Source organism: Mus caroli, chromosome 17, assembly GCF_900094665.2.
Source record: "Mus caroli chromosome 17, CAROLI_EIJ_v1.1, whole genome shotgun sequence".
Lineage (NCBI taxonomy): Eukaryota > Metazoa > Chordata > Mammalia > Rodentia > Muridae > Mus > Mus caroli.
In genome coordinates this window covers 37,711,771-37,729,013 of record NC_034586.1, presented here as the reverse complement: position 1 = coordinate 37,729,013, position 17,243 = coordinate 37,711,771, and the positions used below count along the sequence as shown (strand labels likewise).

At 36.4% G+C, this 17,243-nt stretch overlaps 1 protein-coding gene across 2 annotated transcripts in view; it reads left to right on the top strand.

Moving 5' to 3' along the window:
- Crisp2 (cysteine rich secretory protein 2) overlaps positions 1 to 16,500 on the top strand; it is a 34,693-nt gene extending 18,193 nt beyond the window's left edge. Inside the window, exons 9-11 of one of the 2 annotated variants that reach the window (XM_021149045.1) lie at positions 11,668 to 11,756; positions 15,242 to 15,307; positions 16,481 to 16,500. In XM_021149045.1, the coding sequence (XP_021004704.1) occupies positions 11,668 to 11,756; positions 15,242 to 15,307; positions 16,481 to 16,485 (160 nt within the window). In that variant the 3' untranslated portion in view covers positions 16,486 to 16,500. Of the gene's footprint in view, positions 1 to 11,667; positions 11,757 to 13,739; positions 14,336 to 15,241; positions 15,308 to 16,480 lie in introns of those variants that run through there. The other variant, XM_021149044.1, reaches the window with a different exon arrangement.
- The last annotated feature ends 743 nt before the right edge of the window (positions 16,501 to 17,243 follow it).

The window sequence follows — 17,243 nt, the reverse complement described above, 5'->3', positions numbered from 1 at the left end:
TTTTTTTGGTTTTTCGAGACAGGGTTTCTCTGTGTAGTTCTGGCTGTCCTGGAACTCACTCTGTAGACCAGGCTGGCCTTGAACTCAGAAATCCTCCTGCCTCTGCCTCCCAAGTGCTGGGATTAAAGGCGTGTGCCACCATGCCCAGCTGTACCTTTTAATTAGTTTGGCTAAGGGTCTATTTATTGATCTTGTTGATTTTCTCAAAGGACTAGCTCTTGATTTTGTTGATTCTTGTACTGTTCTCTCTCTTTTTTTTTTTAATTGATTGATCTCAAACCTGTTTGGCTATTTTCTGAAATCTACTGCTCTTGGGTGTGTTTACTTCTTTTTTGTTATAGAGCTTTCAGGTATGCTGTCAAGTTTAAGGTCTCTCCAATTTCTTTATTGAAGGCACTTAGCGCTATGCTATGGAGTTTTCTCTTAACACTGCTTTCATTGCACCATAAAGTTGGATATGTTGTGCCTTTGTTTTCATGTAGGGAGTTTTTTGGTTTCCATGAGTATGTGGGCTTTTGTTGTTTTTCTGTTGTCCAGACTTAATTCACAGTGATCTAATAGGATTAATGGGATCATTTCATTCTTCTTTTATTGGTTTAGACTTATTTTTTGTGTGATGATATGATCAGTTTTTGAGTAGGTTTCATGAACTGCTGAGTAGAAGGTATATTCTTTTGTTTTGTGGTGAAATGTTCTGTAGATATCTGTTAAATTCAATTTGGTTCATAAATCCTGTTAATTTCACTGTGCCTCTGTTTAGTTTCTGTATCAATGTCTTGACCATTGGCAAGAGTGGGATGTTTAAATCTTCCAATTATTGTGTGAGTTTCAGTTTGTGTTTTGAGGTTTTGTAAAGTTTCTTTTATGGATGTGGGTGCACTTCCATTTGGAGCATAGATGTTCAGAATTTTGACTTCATCTTGGTGGAGTTTTCCTTTGATTAGTATGAAATGTCCTTTTTTGTCTCTTTTGATTACTTTTAATTGAAAGTCTTTTTGATATTGAATATTACAGTGGCTACTCTAGCTTGTTTCTCGGGACCTCCTTCCTAGAAGACTTTTCCCCATCTTTACTCTTAGTTAGTGCTTGTCTTTCTTGCTGAGGTGTGTTTCTTGTATGCAATAGAATGATGGATCCTGTTTGGTATTCAGTCTGTTAGCCTGTGTCTTTTCATTGGAGAATTGAGTCCATTGATGTTGGGAGATATTAAATGATTGTTAGTCCCTGTTATTTTTGTTATTTGGAGGTGGTATTATGTTTTTGTGATTCTCTTCTCTTTGGGTTTGTGGTGAGATGATTAATTTTTTTGTGTTTACTACATGTAGTTACCCTTCTTGTGTTGGAGTTTCATTTTACTATCCTTTGTAGGGCTGGATTAATAGAAATATAGTTTTACATTTGGCTTTGTTATGAAATAACTTGGTTTCTCCATCTATGGTAATTGAGAGTTTTGCTTGATATTGTAGCGTGGGCTGACATGAGTGGTCTCTTAGAGTTTGCATGACATTTGTCCAGGATCTTCTGGCTTTTATAGTCTCTGGAGAAAAGTCTGGTGTAATTCTGCTAGGTCTGCCTTTATATGCTATTTGGCATTTTCCCCTTACAGCTTTTAATATTCTTTCTTTATTCTGTACATTTAGAGTTTTTATTATTATGTAGTGATAGAATTTTCTTTCCTGGTCCAGTCTATTTGTTGTTCTGTATGCTTCTTATATATGTATGGCCATCTCTTTCTTTAGGTTAGGGAAATTTTCTTCTATGATTTTTTTAAAAGATGTTTTCTGGCCCTTTGAACTGGCAATCTTCACCTTCATCTATTCCTATTAGTCTCAGGTTTTCATTGTGTCCTACGTTTCCTGGATGTTTTGGGTTAGGAACTTTTTACACATTGCATGTTCTTTGACCCATACATCAATTTCTTCTACAGTATCTTGTGTGCTTGAGGTTCTCCTTTCCATCTTTTGTATTCTATTGGTGATGCTTGCAACTTTAATTCCCGTTCTTTCTCCAAGGTTTTAATCTCCAGGGTTGTCTCCATTTGAAAATTCTTTAATGTTTCTATTTCCACTTTTAGGTCTTGGACCATTTGAAAAAAAAAAAAAACAATCCTTCAACTACTTGATTGAATTTTCCTCTACTTCTATAAGGGATTTGTTTTCTCTTTAAGGACTTCTACTTGTTTGCCTGTGTTTTTCTGTATTTCTTTAAGGGGGTTATTTATATCCCCCTCAAAGGCCTCTATCATCTTCACGAGGTGTTATTTTAAGACAGAATCTTGCTTTTCAGGTGTGTTAGAGTATCCAGGTAGAGAACTGGTATCTTATGGTTCCAGTATCCATTGGCTTTTTTTTTCATTGTCTTTTTTTTTCAATTTTTTTATTAGATATTTTCTTCATATACATTTCAAATGCTATCCTGAAAGTCCCCTGTACCCACCCCCCCACCCGCCCTGCTCCCCTACTCACCCACTCCTAATTCTTGGTCTTGACATTTCCCTGGACTGGGGCATATAAAGTTTGCAAGACCAAAGGGCCTCTCTTCCCAATGATGGCCAACTAGGCCATCTTCTGCTAAATATGCAGCTAGAGACACAAGCTCTGAGATATTGGTTAGTTCATATTGTTGTTCCACCTAAAGGGGTGCAGACCCCTAAGCTCCTTGGGTACTTTCTCTAGCTCCTCTATTGGGGGTCCTGTGTTCCATCCAATAGATGACTGTGAGCATCCACTTCTGTATTTGCCAGGCACTGGCATAGCCTCACATGAGACAGCTATATCAGGGTCCTTTCAGCAAAATCTTGCTGGCATATGCAATAGTGTCTGGGTTTGGTGGCTGATTATGGAAAGGATCCCCAGGTGGGGTAGTCTCTGGATGGTCCATCCTTTCATCTTAGATCCAAACTTTGTCTTTGTAACGTCTTCCATGGTTATTTTGCTCCCTATTCTAAGGAGGAATGAAGTATTCACACGTTGTTCTTCCTTCTTCTTGATTTTCTTGTGCTTTGCAAATTGTATCTTGAGTATTCTAAGTTTCTGGGCAAATGTCCACTTATCAGTGAGTGCATATCAAGTGACTTCTTGGTGACTGGGTTACCTTACTCAGGATAATATCCTCCAGATACATCCATTTGCCTAAGAATTTCATAAATTCTTTGTTTTTAATAGCTGAGTAGTACTCCATTGTGTAAATGTACCACATTTTCTGGATCCATTCCTTAGTTGAGGGACATCTGAGTTCTTTACAGCTTCTGGATATTATAAATAAGGCTGCTATGAACATAGTGGAGCAAGTGTCCTTATTACCAGTTAGAACATCTTCTGGGTATATGCCCAGGAGAGGTACTGCTGGATCCTTCGATAGTACTATGCCCAATTTTCTGAGGAACCACCAGACTGATTTCAAGAGTGGTTGTACCAGCTTGCAATCCCACCAGCAGTGGAAGAGTTTTCCCCTTTCTCCACATCCTTGCCAGCATCTACTGTCACATGAATTTTTGACCTTAGCCATTCTGTCTGGTGTGAGGTAGAATCCCAGGGTTGTTTTGATTTGCATTTCCCTGATGATTAAGGGTGTTGAACATTTTTTTTCACATGCTTTGCAGCCCTTGGGTATTCATTCCTCAGTTGAGAATTCTTTGTTTGGCTCTGTACCCCATTTTTAATGGGGTTATTTGAATTTCTGGAGTTCAGCTTCTTGAGCTCTTTGTATATATTGGATATTAGTCCCCTATCAGATTTAGGATTGGTAAAAATCCTTTCCCAATCTGTTGGTGGCCTTTTTGTCTTATTGATAGTATCTTTTGTCTTACAGAAGCTTTGCAATTTTATGAGGTCCCATTTGTCGATTCTTGATCTTACAGCAGAAACCATTGCTGTTCTGCTCAGGAATTTTCCCCCTGTGCCCATATCTTCGAGGCTTTTCCCCACATTCTCCTCTATAAATTTCAGTTTCTCTGGTTTTATGTGGATGTCTTTGATCCACTTAGAGCTTTGTACAAGGAGATAAAAATGGTTTGATTTCCAATCTTCTACATGATTACCACCAGTTGTGCCAGCCCCATTTGTTGAAAATGCTGTCATTTTTCCACTGGATGGTTTTAGCTCTCTTGTGAAAGATCAAGTGACCATAGGTGTATGAGTTCATTTCTGGGTCTTCAATTCTATTCTATTGATCTACCCGTCTGTCGTTGTACCAGTACTATACAGTGTTTATCACAATTGCTCAGTAGTACAGCTTGAGGTCAGGCATGGTGATTTCACCAGAGGTTCTTTTATTGTTGAGAATAGTTTTTGCTATCCTAGGTTTTTTGTTATTCCAGATGAATTTGCAAATTGCCTTTCTAACTCTGTGAAGAATTGAGTTGGAATTTTGATGGGGATTGCATTGAATCTGTAGATTGCTTTCAGCAGGATAGCCATTTTTACTATATTAATCGTGCTAATCCACAAGCATGGGAGATCTTTCCATGTTCTGAGATCTTCAGTTTCTTTTTTTAGAGACTTGAAGTTCTTGTCATATAGGTCTTTCACTTCCTTAGTTAGAGTCACACCAACGTATTTTATATTTTTGTGTCTATTGTGAACAGTATTGTTTCCCTAATTTCTTTCTCAGCCTGTTTATTCTTTGTATAGAGAAAGGCCATTGACTTGTTTGAGTTAATTTTATATCCAGCTGCTTCACCGAAGCTGTTTATCAGACTTAGGAGTTCTCTGGTTGAATTTTTAGGGTCACTTATATATACTATCATATCATCTGCAAAGAGTGAAATTTTGACTTCTTCCTTTCAAATTTGTATCCCCTTGATCTCTTTTTGTTGTTGAATTGCTCTGGCTAGGACTTCAAGTAGTATATTTAATAGGTAGGGAGAGAGTGGGCAGCCTTGTCTAGTCCCTGATTTTAGTGGGATTGCTTCGCATTTTTCTCCATTTAGTTTGTTGTTGGTTACTGGTCTTCTGTATGTTGCTTTTATTATCTTTAGGTACGGGCCTGGAATTACTGATCTTTCATGACTTTTATCATGAAGAGGTGTTGAATTTTGTCAAATTATTTCTCAGCATCTAATGAGATGACCATGTGATTTTTATCTTTGAGTTTGTTTATATACTGGATTATGTTGATGGATTTCTGTATATTAAACCATTCCTGCATACCTGGAATGAAGCCTACTTGGTCATGATGGATGATCCTTTTGATGTGTTCTTGGATTTCGTTTGCGAGGATTTCGAGTATTTTTGCATCGATAATTACAAGGGAAATTGTTCTGAAGTTCTCTTTCTTTGTTGGATCTTTGTGTGGTTTAGGTATCAGAGTAATTGTGGCTTCATAGAATGAATTGGGTAGAGTACCTTCTGTTTCTATTTTATGGAATAGTTTGAGGAGAGTTGGAATTGGGTCTTCTTTGAAGGTCTGGTAGAACTCTGCACTAAACCCATCAGGTCCTGGGCTTTTTTTGGTTGGGAGACTATTGATGACTGCTTCTATTTCTTTAGGGCATGGACTGTTAAGATCATTAATCTGATCCAGATTTAACTTTGGTTCCTGGTATTTGTCTAGGAAGTTGTCCATTTCCCAGATTTCCCAGTTTTGTTGAGTATAGTCTTTTGTAGTAGGATCTAATGATGTTTTAGATTTCCTCACGTTCTGTGGTTATGTCTCCTTTTTCATTTCTGATTTTGTTAATTAGCATACTGTCCCTGTACCCTCTAGTTAGTCTGGCTAAGGGTTTATCTATCTTGTTGATTTTCTCAAAGAACCAGCTCCTTGATTGGTTGATTCTTTGAATAGTTCTTTTTGTTTCCACTTGGTTTATTTCGCCCCTGAGTTTGATATTTCCCACTGTTTACTCCTCTTGGGTGAATTTTCTTCCTTTCGTTCTAGAGCTTCTACGTGTGCTGTCAGGCTTCTAGTGTATGCTCTCTCTAGTTTCTTTTGGGAGGCACATAGGGCTATGAGTTTTCCTCTTAGTACTGCTTTTATTGTGTCCCATAAGTTTGTTTATGTTGGGCTTCATTTTCATTAAACTCTAAAAAGTCTTTAATTTATTTCTTTATTTCTTCCTTGACCATGGTGTTCAGCTTCTACCTGTATGTGGGGTTTCTACTGTTTATGTATCTGGGATGGATCTCCAGGTTGGGCAGTCTCTGTATGGTCATACCTTCATTCTCTGCTCCACACTTTGTCTATATATCCCCTCCCATGTGTATTTTGTTTCCCCTTCTAAGAAGAACCAAAGTATCCACACTTTGAACTTCCTATTTTTTGAGCTTCATGTAGTCTGTAAATTTTACCTTGGGTATTCTGAGCTTTTGGGTTAATAACCACTTATTAATGAGTGTATACCATTTGTGTTCTTTTGTGATTAGGTTACCTCCCCCCAGGATGATATTTTTTAGTTCCATCCATTTGCCTAAGAATTTCATGAAGTCATTGTATTTAATAGCTGAGTAGTTCTATATAGTGATATTTCTTTATAATACAGCTTGTGGTCAGGGATATTCATCCCCCCTGAAGTTCTTTTATTGTTGGGAATAGTTTTTGCTATCCTGGGTTTTATGTTAATCCAGATGGATTTGCAAATTGCTCTTTCTAACTCTATGAAGAATTGAATTGGAATTTTGATGAGATTGCATTGAATTTGTACATTGCTTTCAGCCAGATGGATGTTTTTACTATATTAATCTTGCCAATCCATGAGCATCATCTTTGAGATCTTCGATTTTTTTCTCCAGAAACTTGAAGTTCTTGTCATAAAAATCATAACCACATGCTTGGATAGAGTCACACCAAAGTATTTTACATTATTTGCGACTATTGTGAAGGGTGTTGTTTCCCTAATTTCTTTCTCAGCCTGTTTTTCCTTTAGGTAGAGGAAAGCCAGTGATTTGTTTGAGTTAATTTTATATCACACCACTTTCCTGAAGTTGTTTATCAGGTTTAGGAGTTCTCTGGTGGACTTTTGGGGGTCACTTAAGTATACTATCATATCATCTGCAAATAGTTGTATTTTGATTACTTCCTTTCCAATTTGTATCTCCTTGACCTCTTTTTGTTGTCTAATTGCTCTTGCTAGAACTTCAAGTACTACATTGAATAGGTAAGGAGAGAGTGTGCAGCATTGTCTAGTCCCTGATTTTAGTGGGGTTGTTTCAAGTTTCTCTCCATTTAGTTTGATGTTTGCTACTGGTTTGCTGTATATTGCTTTTACTATGTTCAGGTATGAGCCTTGCATTCCTGATCTTTCCAACACTTTTATCTTGAACAGGTGTTGGATTTTGTCAAATGCTTTCTCAGCATTTAATGAAATGATCATGTGGTGTTTTTTTTTTTTTTCCTTTGAGTTTGTTTATATAGTGGATTAAGTTCATGGACTTCCATATATTGAGCCATTCCTACGTCCCTAGGATGAAGCCTACTTGATCTTGATTGATGATCATTTTGATGTGTTCTTGGATTTGGTTTGCCAGAATTTTATTGAGTCTTTTTAAACCAATATTCATAAGGGAAATTGGTCTGAAAACTCTTTCTTTGTTGGGTATTTGTGTGGGTTAGGTATCAGAGTAATTGTGTCTTCATAGAAACAATTAGTAGGTAGTGTAGTGTAGGTAGTGTCCCTTTTGTTTTGATTTTGTGGAATAGTTTAAGAGTATTGGTATTAGGTCTTCTTTGATGGTCTGGTAGAACCCTGAACTAAACCCTTCTGATCCTGGACTGTTTTGTTTTGTTTTGTTTTTGGTTGGGAGACTATTAATGACTGCTTCTATTTCTTTAGGGGTTATGGGACTATTTAGATCATTTATCTGATCCTGATTTAAGTTTAGTACCTGATATCTGTCTAGAAAATTGCCCTTTTTATCCAGGTTTTCTAGTTTTGTTGAGTACAGGCTTTTGTTGTAGGATCTAATGATTTTTTGTATTTCCTCAGATTCTGTTGTTATGTCTCCCTTTTCATTTCTGATTTTGTTAATTTGGATATTGTCTCTGTACCCACAGGATAATTTAGCTAAGGGTTCATCTATCTTGTTGATTTTCTCAAAGAATCAGGACCTGGTTTTGTTGGTTCTTTGCTTAGTTCTTTTTGTTTCCACTTGGTTAATTTCAGCCTGGAGGTTAATTACTTTCTGCCATCTACTCCTCTTGGATTTATTTGCTTCTCCTTGTTCTAGAGCTTTCAGAGTGCTGTCAAGCTGCTTGAGTATGGTCTCTCCAGTTTCTTTTTTGGAGGCACTCAGAGCTGTGAGTTTTCCTCTTAGCACTGCTTTCATTGTGTCGCATATGTTTGGGTATGTTGTGGCATCATTTTCATTGAATTATAAGAAGTCTTTACTATTTCTTTCTTGACCAAGTTCTCATTGAGTAGAGTTTTGTTCAGCTTCCACATGCATGTGGTCATAACTTCTGTTAGTTTAACTGTGCCTCTGTTTAGTCTCTGTTTCCATGTTCAGTTCATTGTTGAGAGTGGGGTTTTTCCTTTAACTAGTATACAATTTCTTTCCATACTTTTTTTTTTTTTGACAACTTTGTGCATTAAGTCGATTTTATTCTACCTTAGAATGGCAATTCCAGCTTGTTTCTTAGGACCATTTGCTTGGAAAATTGTTTTCCAGCCTTTAACTCTGAGGTATTGTGTGTCTTTGTTACTGAAGTGTGTTTCCCATATGCAGCAAAATGTTGGGTCCTGTTTCTGTATCCAGTCTGTATATGTCTTTTTATTGGGGAATTGAGCCCATTGATATTAAGAGATGTTAAGGAAAAGTGATTGTTGCTTCCTGTTATTTTTGTTGTTAGAGGTGGAAATATGTTTATGTGACTATCTTCTTTTTGGTTTGTACTAAGAAGATTATTTTCCTGCTTTTCAAGGTTGTAGTTTCTCTCCTTGTTTTGGAGTTTTCCATTTATTATCCTTTGAATGGTGGTTAGATTTGTGGAAAGATATTGTGTAAATTTGCTTTTTTTTTTTTTATCATGGAATATCTTGGTTTCTCCATCTAGGTTAATTGAGATTTTGCTGGGTATAGTAGCCTGCATGGGTATTGTGTTCTCTTGGGGTCTGTATGACATCTGTCCAGGATCTTCTAGTTTTCACAGTCTATGGTAAGAAGTCTGGTGTTATTCTGATAGATCTGCCCTTATGTTACTTGACTTTTTTCCCTTACTGATTTTTAATATTCTTTTTTTTGTTTAGTGCACTTGGTGTTTTGATTATTATGTGATGGGAGGAATTTCTTTTCTGGTCCAATCTATTTGGAGTTTTGTAGGTTTCTTGTATGTTTATGGGCTTCTCTTTCCTTAGTTTAGGAAGTTTTCTTTTATAATTTTGTTGAAGATATTTACTGGCCCTTTAAGTTGGGAATATTCACTCTTTTCTATACCTATTATCCTTAGGTTTGGTCTTCACTATGTGTCCTGGATTTCTTGGATGTTTTTGGTTAGGAGTTTTCTTGTCTTTTGCATTTTCTTTAACAGTTGTGTAAATGTTTTCTATGATATCTTCTGTACTTGATATTCTCTTTTCCATCTCTTATATTCTGTTGATCATGTTTGCATCTATGACTTCCTGATCTGTTTCCTAGGTTTTCTATCTCCAGAATTGTCTCCCTTTGTGATTTCTTTATTCTTTCTATTTCCATTTTAGAACTTGGATGGTTTTGTTCAATTCCTTCACCTGTTTGGTTGTGTTTTCCTATAACTCTTTAAGGATTTTTTTTTTTTTTGTATTTCCTTTTTTAAGGGCTTCTGCCTGCTTACCTGTGTTCTCTTGTATTTCTTTAAGGGAGTTATTTATGTCCTTCTTAAAGTCCTCTATCTGCATCATGTGATATGATTTTAAATCCAAATCTTTCTTTTCTGGTGTTTTGGAGTATCCAATGCATTATATGGTGAGAGAAATGAGTTGTAATGATGCCATGTAGCCTTGGTTTCTGTTTGTAATTTTTTTGTGCTGTCCTCTTGCCATCTGGTTATTCGTGGAGTTAGTTGATCTTGCTGTCTCTGGCTGGAGCTTGTCCCTCCTGTGGGTCTGTAAGCATGTATCAGAACTCTTGGCAAGACCAGCTCTTTCCTGGGTAGAGTTTGGATTTGGAGGGTGTAGAACAGCCTTAGCTCCTGGGTGCAGATGGAGACTGGAAGGATCCTGTCCTAGGTGCTCCACTGTTTCTGTGCCCTGTGCACTACTGGCCAGTCCCCCTTTGTACTTTTTTTTTTTTTTTGGAGAGAAAGTAGCGATCTCACCTCTGAGCTTAGGAGTAAGAGTACTCCTGGGAGACCAGCTATCTCCTGGCTGGACTTGTTTATAGAGAGCTGTGGAACAGACTTAGCAAATCTATATTTACTTTTTAAGGGGGTAAGGGATCATAATTCTTGTCAGATTTGTTTAGAAATGGTTTCTCAGGTGACAGAAAACTGCAGTAGAATTGGTTTGAAATCAGAATTTTTTCTTCAGCACATCTTTTAGTGTTTAGTAGGTGGAATTCACAGATCATGGAGATAGATATGTAAATATATTGTGTTACTATAAAAGCATCACACAGGTAGGCATAGAACACAATATGTGGAATCAATAATAGGATTCTAGGGAAGGAGCCTACAGATAATTTCTAGAAAACCCATGGTTTCTCAAAGCACTCACCCAATATACCAAGACACAGTGGCATTGCCTTGTGCTCTTGTTTCCTGTGCACAGTGAATAGTTAGATTCCTATGCATGTTCAAGTTCATTAACTGGTCTATGGGGCAATGACCATCATGAGTCACACATCAATTCCCATATGACACTATACTTTGGATATTGGCAAAAGTCAAAACTTAGCAAATTGTCATTTTTTTCTTAGTAAATATGAAATTCCCACCCATGATATCTCTTTAATGACTAGCCAGATTTGCTTAAGCACATACTACTAACCATACACAAACAATATAAACTCACCCTCAGCTATAAGAGACAAATACTGAAACTTTATTTTTCCATGTTAGAGTAACTGTGGTATAACTCAGTTTTTCAAATAGAGAGTGCTTAGTAATGAATGGTTTTCCATTACCACTCCCATTTTGGAGATATTCTTTGTCTAGAATGATGTGTTCCCTGAACCCACATCTTGTAGGGTCTTAACTTAGTAATTGTTTCATCCATCTGGCAACAATATGGAAAATTCTAGATGTCAGTTAACCTCAATTTTCTTACTTAGTTTGGTGACATGTTCAGAGAGATGGTATGATAGCTAATCTTGGTTATCACCTAAACACAGGTGGGGGGAACCTCAAGTTGAGGAGTTTCCTATGTCAAATAGACTTGTGTCAGAGTCTATGGGGCATTTTCTTGGTTGCTATTTAGTGTAGGAGTGTCTGCCCCACTGTTGGACATGCCTCCATGTTACTCTCTTGGCTTTGTTTTTTGATAGACTATAACCTGTGAGCTAAAATATATCCTTTCTTCCCCCAAGTTGCTTTTAGTTATGCTTTATCTCAGCAACAGATAGCAAACTAGAAAGAAAGGGCTAATGTATGAAGTGTTTCCTTTATTTGGATAGTTGTCTGGGTTACACTGTGAAAATCTTAACTTTCAGTTTTGTTAAACAAAACTCAAAACTGTGTAACATGTATATATGTTAAGTCATGCCACAGTGTATAAAACAAGCAGCAAAGGTAAACACAACTGTATATTTCAAATTTCAGGGGTAACAATGTGATGAAAAAGAGCACCCCATATCAACAAGGAACACCTTGTGCTAGTTGTCCCAATAACTGTGAAAATGGGCTGTGCAGTAAGTGTGATATAATTCGCTGATAGTTTATCATAGAGGTAGCATTTTAGTTTATTCTGTGAACTTCAAAATTGACTAAATGATGCATTCTTGGGAGAGGAGTAAACCTACTAAAAAATGTCAAATATTTTATATGGATCAGAATCTTACATTTTATTTGTAATGAAAATAATTTTACATATGTTACATAATTGTACATTTACCTTACCCTCAGTGACTATGACATGTGGAGACTCTTCACTGTGTGTTTCATTATAAACCATTCTGTAAAATATCAATACACCCAAAGTGTATTTTAAAAAATCAAGAAATTGGGCCAGAGAGATGGTTCAGTGGTTAAGATTACTTGTTGATCTTGCAGAGGACCTATTTTCCACTCCAAGAACTAACTATTAGCTATTCACAACTGCCTATGACTTCAGTTTCAGGAAATCTGGTATCCTCTCTGCAGGTATACATATACACATAACTTAAAAAAACATTAAAAAATAAATCATGTATACCTAGAGGAGTTGAGACCATGTTTTACCTATCTTACCTCCTATAACGATAGTGTTTGAATTCACTGTTGATTTTAATATTTCTATAGTATACTCACTCATAAACATAGTGTTTACCTTTTAAATAATAATTTTTCCTATAAGTAGTTGATAGTTTTTGAAAATATTTAATTACAATATTTAAGTTCCATACAGTATTGGCTTATACAGAAGCCATGGCTGCAAATGAAAATATCAAATAAAAACCATGCATCTTATTTTTTTCATGAATAGAAGTAGGCATAACTATTGGGTTCCAGCACTTAAGATATTTTTGTTAAAATTACTATCAATGATAGAATTCCACCCCTCATTGAGATTTTTATCTTTCTAGTGTGTTCACTTTTACTTAGCATTATTCCTGACTCAATTGTGTATCTATAATTTAAAATATTAGTTTCAAAGCTACAAACTAATTAGAAAGTGTGTGGAATGACTATGCCTCTGCTGAATTATATTTGCTAAAACGTTTGGAATCTATCTAATTTTTAATGAGTATTCAACAGGGAATTTTCAACAAAAGTGAGTGTTAGTCAGGTTTCATAAAAAAAACAAAAAAACAAAAAACTTTTTTTTTGCCACCAGTATGCAGAAATCATAAGTGGCAACCATCTCAGAAGCAGTGGAGAAACATGCTTTAAATGTAGTGTGTATTACTGCAACATGAGCTGAGTATACAGCCAGTGTTTGAGTGCTGGGTACATCCTTATTAGAAGAAGAAGGATCAGAGTGCAGTTAGATTCCTGGTCCAGACTTAAATGCAGAATTGTTGGAGTTTCATATCCTTTTGTGGGAGTGCTGTGATTTGATTATGCCCATGAACAATCATCAATTTTGAGCATCTCAGGATTTCCAAGAAAAACATGGCACACCATTCTCGATTCAATCTATTAACAAAGGGTATTTAATTCTGAAAGTATAAAGTTGTGTTTCCAAACTGTGAGATAAGAGAAAGAGTTTCTATAATATGTGCCTTATAAGCTTAGCCACTAATGGATACCTGCCCTGTGGGAACTTGAGATGGGCTAGTTAGACTAAGAAGCTACTTTAATTTACCATACATTAAAATAGCTGTATTTGCCTAGTGGGTTTGCATTGGAAGTAGCAGATGGACATATGTTTATATCATGTTCCCCCTTTGGCTGTTAATAGACATAAGCAGGTCAATTTATTTTAGAAATATTCCATGGAGTTGAATATATATATATATATATATATATATATATATATATATATNGAGAGAGAGAGAGAGAGAGAGAGAGAGAGAGAGAGAGAGAGAGAGAGACAGGCTAAGGTCTCTCCTGTGTCATTTGAGACTGATCAAATTTGCAATGATGCTGGTGTGTTTCTCCTTCCTACCTCTCTTTTGACATTTGATGAATGGATTTTTTTCCTGCTACTTCAGACAATGGCAATAAGATAACCACATCTGCTTTCATTTCAGCCAATAGCTGTGATTTTGAAGATTTACTTAGTAACTGTGAATCCTTGAAGACTTCAGCAGGCTGTAAACATGAGTTGCTCAAGGCAAAGTGCCAGGCTACTTGTTTGTGTGAAGACAAAATTCATTAACATGCCCAGTGTGTAGCATGACAGACTACATGAGGAAGGGGTGCAGATTTAGTTGAGACTGATGGGGAAAATCTATAGGAGATTAGTGACATGTCACATCCCAAATGACAAGGCTTCTTTCCTTCCTAGATTCATACATTAATCTCTTTCAAAACAGCCATTTAAAAAGGTTGTCATTTAGGATAACAACTTTGGAATTGGACCAACTTTGCTGCTTTAAATGTAGTGAACTGAATCAAGTGGAGAATTTTGAAAGTTGTACCGTATCAGGTCATTCACCTCTAGAACTTTGAAAAAAAGAAAAACTATTTGTGTCCTAAAGCAATGGAAGAATGGGCTGTAGTTACATCACCATCACCCTACTTTATAGTGCCTGCCAGGATGAAGCTTGACATCTACATCTGTCTTATGTCTTTGTCCTTAAACACAGATAATCACTTTTTTCAATAAAGAACTCAAGCTACCACATATGTGTGATTTTCATGTAATATTTTTATAGTATGTTGTTTCAACTGTGAAGAACTAAGCCCAGACAAATGATTATACAGAGAAAAGTCTGTGAAATGGATACCTTTACTTAAATTGAAACAGAAAATAGCAAATATATCTTGATTTTATTTAATAAATATCTAAGTAATCATGATATAGAGGATGCAGTTTAAGATAATATAAGCCTAGTCATCTGATGAAACAATTAGCCCTACCAGACCTGAGCTGCTGAGCATAATTAACCCCCTGACTGGCTTCCTGAGCAAAATTTTGAAAAACTGTACATATGTTTAAAAAAAAACTCTTAATAACATGTATCACAGTGGTTAGATTCAGATGAAACTTGGAGAGATTGCAGAAAATAAGAAAATAATTCCTTGCTTGGAATGCCAATATTCAGCTATTGTGTCTGTTTTATCAATGTTCACATCCTGCCCATCTACCCCTTGCAAGAAAGTCGGGTCCCTCATTTGACCAGTAATCCTGATTGCTTGGTTTTATACACAAGTACTCCATGCATATCCTGAGCCCAATAAAAGCTTTCATTTCATAATAGGAACATCCTTGAAGTTCTTGGGATAATAGTAGTTTGGCTTTTCTGTATGCATTTGATGGGCATGTAAATTTGTCTTTTCTGTCATATTCTGCCATATTCTGTTCCTGATAAACAAGGAGAGAAAAATATATGTTTGTCATTTCTCCAGTGATATGATCTGGAATGTTCACTGGCCCTTTATCATCCTCCTCATTAAAGCTTAGATCCACATTTGGTGCCACAAAGTTCCTAGTCAAACCCTCACCGATCACACTCGCCACTCCTTATCACTAGGTTGAGTGATATGGGCATGTCCCCTACTTACAATACACTCTGTCTTTCATTTTCAGAATCACCACTTTCACTTTCATCAATGCTTCCATGGTGTAATTGTCACTTGAATCAGAAAGAGAAAGGTAATATTTGCAAAGTTCCCCCTCATCAGACTCAGAATTCTGTAAAGTATCCACCACTTGCTGAACTGAGTAGTGACTTGGCCTCACCAGATTACCCATTAAAATGCTCCGTTAATTATTTTTTTGCTTCATGGTAAATTTTTTACCCCCAAATCACTTCAAAATACAACCAAAACAGACATTTGCAACAAACAGTCGTTTGCAATCACCTAACATCATGCTAGCACAAGACTGAACAGTGACTGGGTATTTTGTTTTGTTTTGTTTTGTTTTTTTAGCTATTGGTAATGAGACATCTGCTATCACTGCTATACCGGGATTTGGTATTATAGACATTTATGTCATTCTTGCTCCAGTGGGAAATTGGTACAGTAGGATGACGATGAGTAAATATTCTAGAGAAGTTAGCGTTCATAATTCTGTTCATTACATTCAAAACTGTCGATGACATGTAAATACGCTTATTTATTCATAAGACTAGGTATGCTAAACATCTCCAACATTGAAAAGATTACCAGAAATATTAAAAAAGTAGTTCTGCTCATATACATCATAACCTGTCATGAGCTAGCTCCCAATGTCCACAACATGAAAGAGATATCTGAATTTTTCTGCATCACTGGAGAAATGTATTCATAATTCTAAAACACGTTGAAGAAAATTTCTAGGCCTACCTAATTTTTCTATGAAATTCTGTCAAACACATAGAAAACATTTAGAATAGTTGTACACATTCCATTCTAGAAAACTGAGTGACAGGAAATACTGTCCAATTCATTCTTCGAGTCTATGTCATCCTCATACTGAAGAAAATTTAAGGCAGAAACCAGATGTATAAGTATCATACATGTGGAAAAACTGTAGAAAAAAACACTTAGCAAATTGTCCACTAGTAAATGTAAAGTGGACATTGCCTAGAATTTGGGGCAAGCCTCTAGAATAAATGGACTTATATTGTATATGGAGAGGATTCGGTGCTGCTGTCCAGCACATTCACTCTTGCCTAAGATTCCATGACTGCCTGTGGAAATTGTTGTTTTATTTTTTCCAAAGAAAGACTTTCTTTGTTGTAGCTTTGAGACATCACTTGTTCCATAACAATTTAATATATGGATATATTAGACATAATAAATGGATATGTATTAAAAGGAGGTTTCTTGGATTGGTTTATAGACTGAGTCTAGTTAATCCAGCAGTGGCTGTCTCCTGAAAGAAAGGCCAATAATCTGGTAAGTGTTCATTCCACACGTCTGGGTTTATCAGCTAATCTTTAGTCTACATTGGAACTCTTAAGAAGTAGGTTCTAATATCATTGAAGGACTGCCTCAGCAGCATTTATAGATGAACTTGTCAAGAAGAGAGTGAAGGCAAAAAGCAAAAGATTCATTCTTCCATGTCTTTTTATGGAGGCTGTCACCAGAATGTGTGGCCCAACTTTAGGGTGGAAGATCTTCTTAACTCAAATGATCTAGATTAATGTGAGTCTTCTAACCTCAAGTGATTAAGAAGATCCTTCATAGATGTGCTCAGCTGCTTAGGTTTTAGTTGATTCCAGATGTAGTCAAGTTGTCAACCAAGATTAGCTATCACAGATCACATTTAGAACTGTCTCCATACTTATTCCACAACCCAGTGGGAGTCATGTAAATAGTACGCATTGTCTTTAATTTGGTGGAAACCTTCAGTATGACAGACGGATGAACATGTTGCCAAGCATATAGTAGCTCTGTCTTAAGCAGAAAGCATCACTATCAGTTGTCTGGGAATCTCTTGGAGCCCCTCACCTCTCATATTCTCTCTACATGTTTTCCTGGAGGCGCTTCCTAGTCTGTATTATTGCATCACATGTATATACATGTATAGTATACTTTATTCTGAAGGCTTCTTGGGACTGAAATACTCTTGTGTTCTAGGACAAAAAATCTTACAAGGTGCT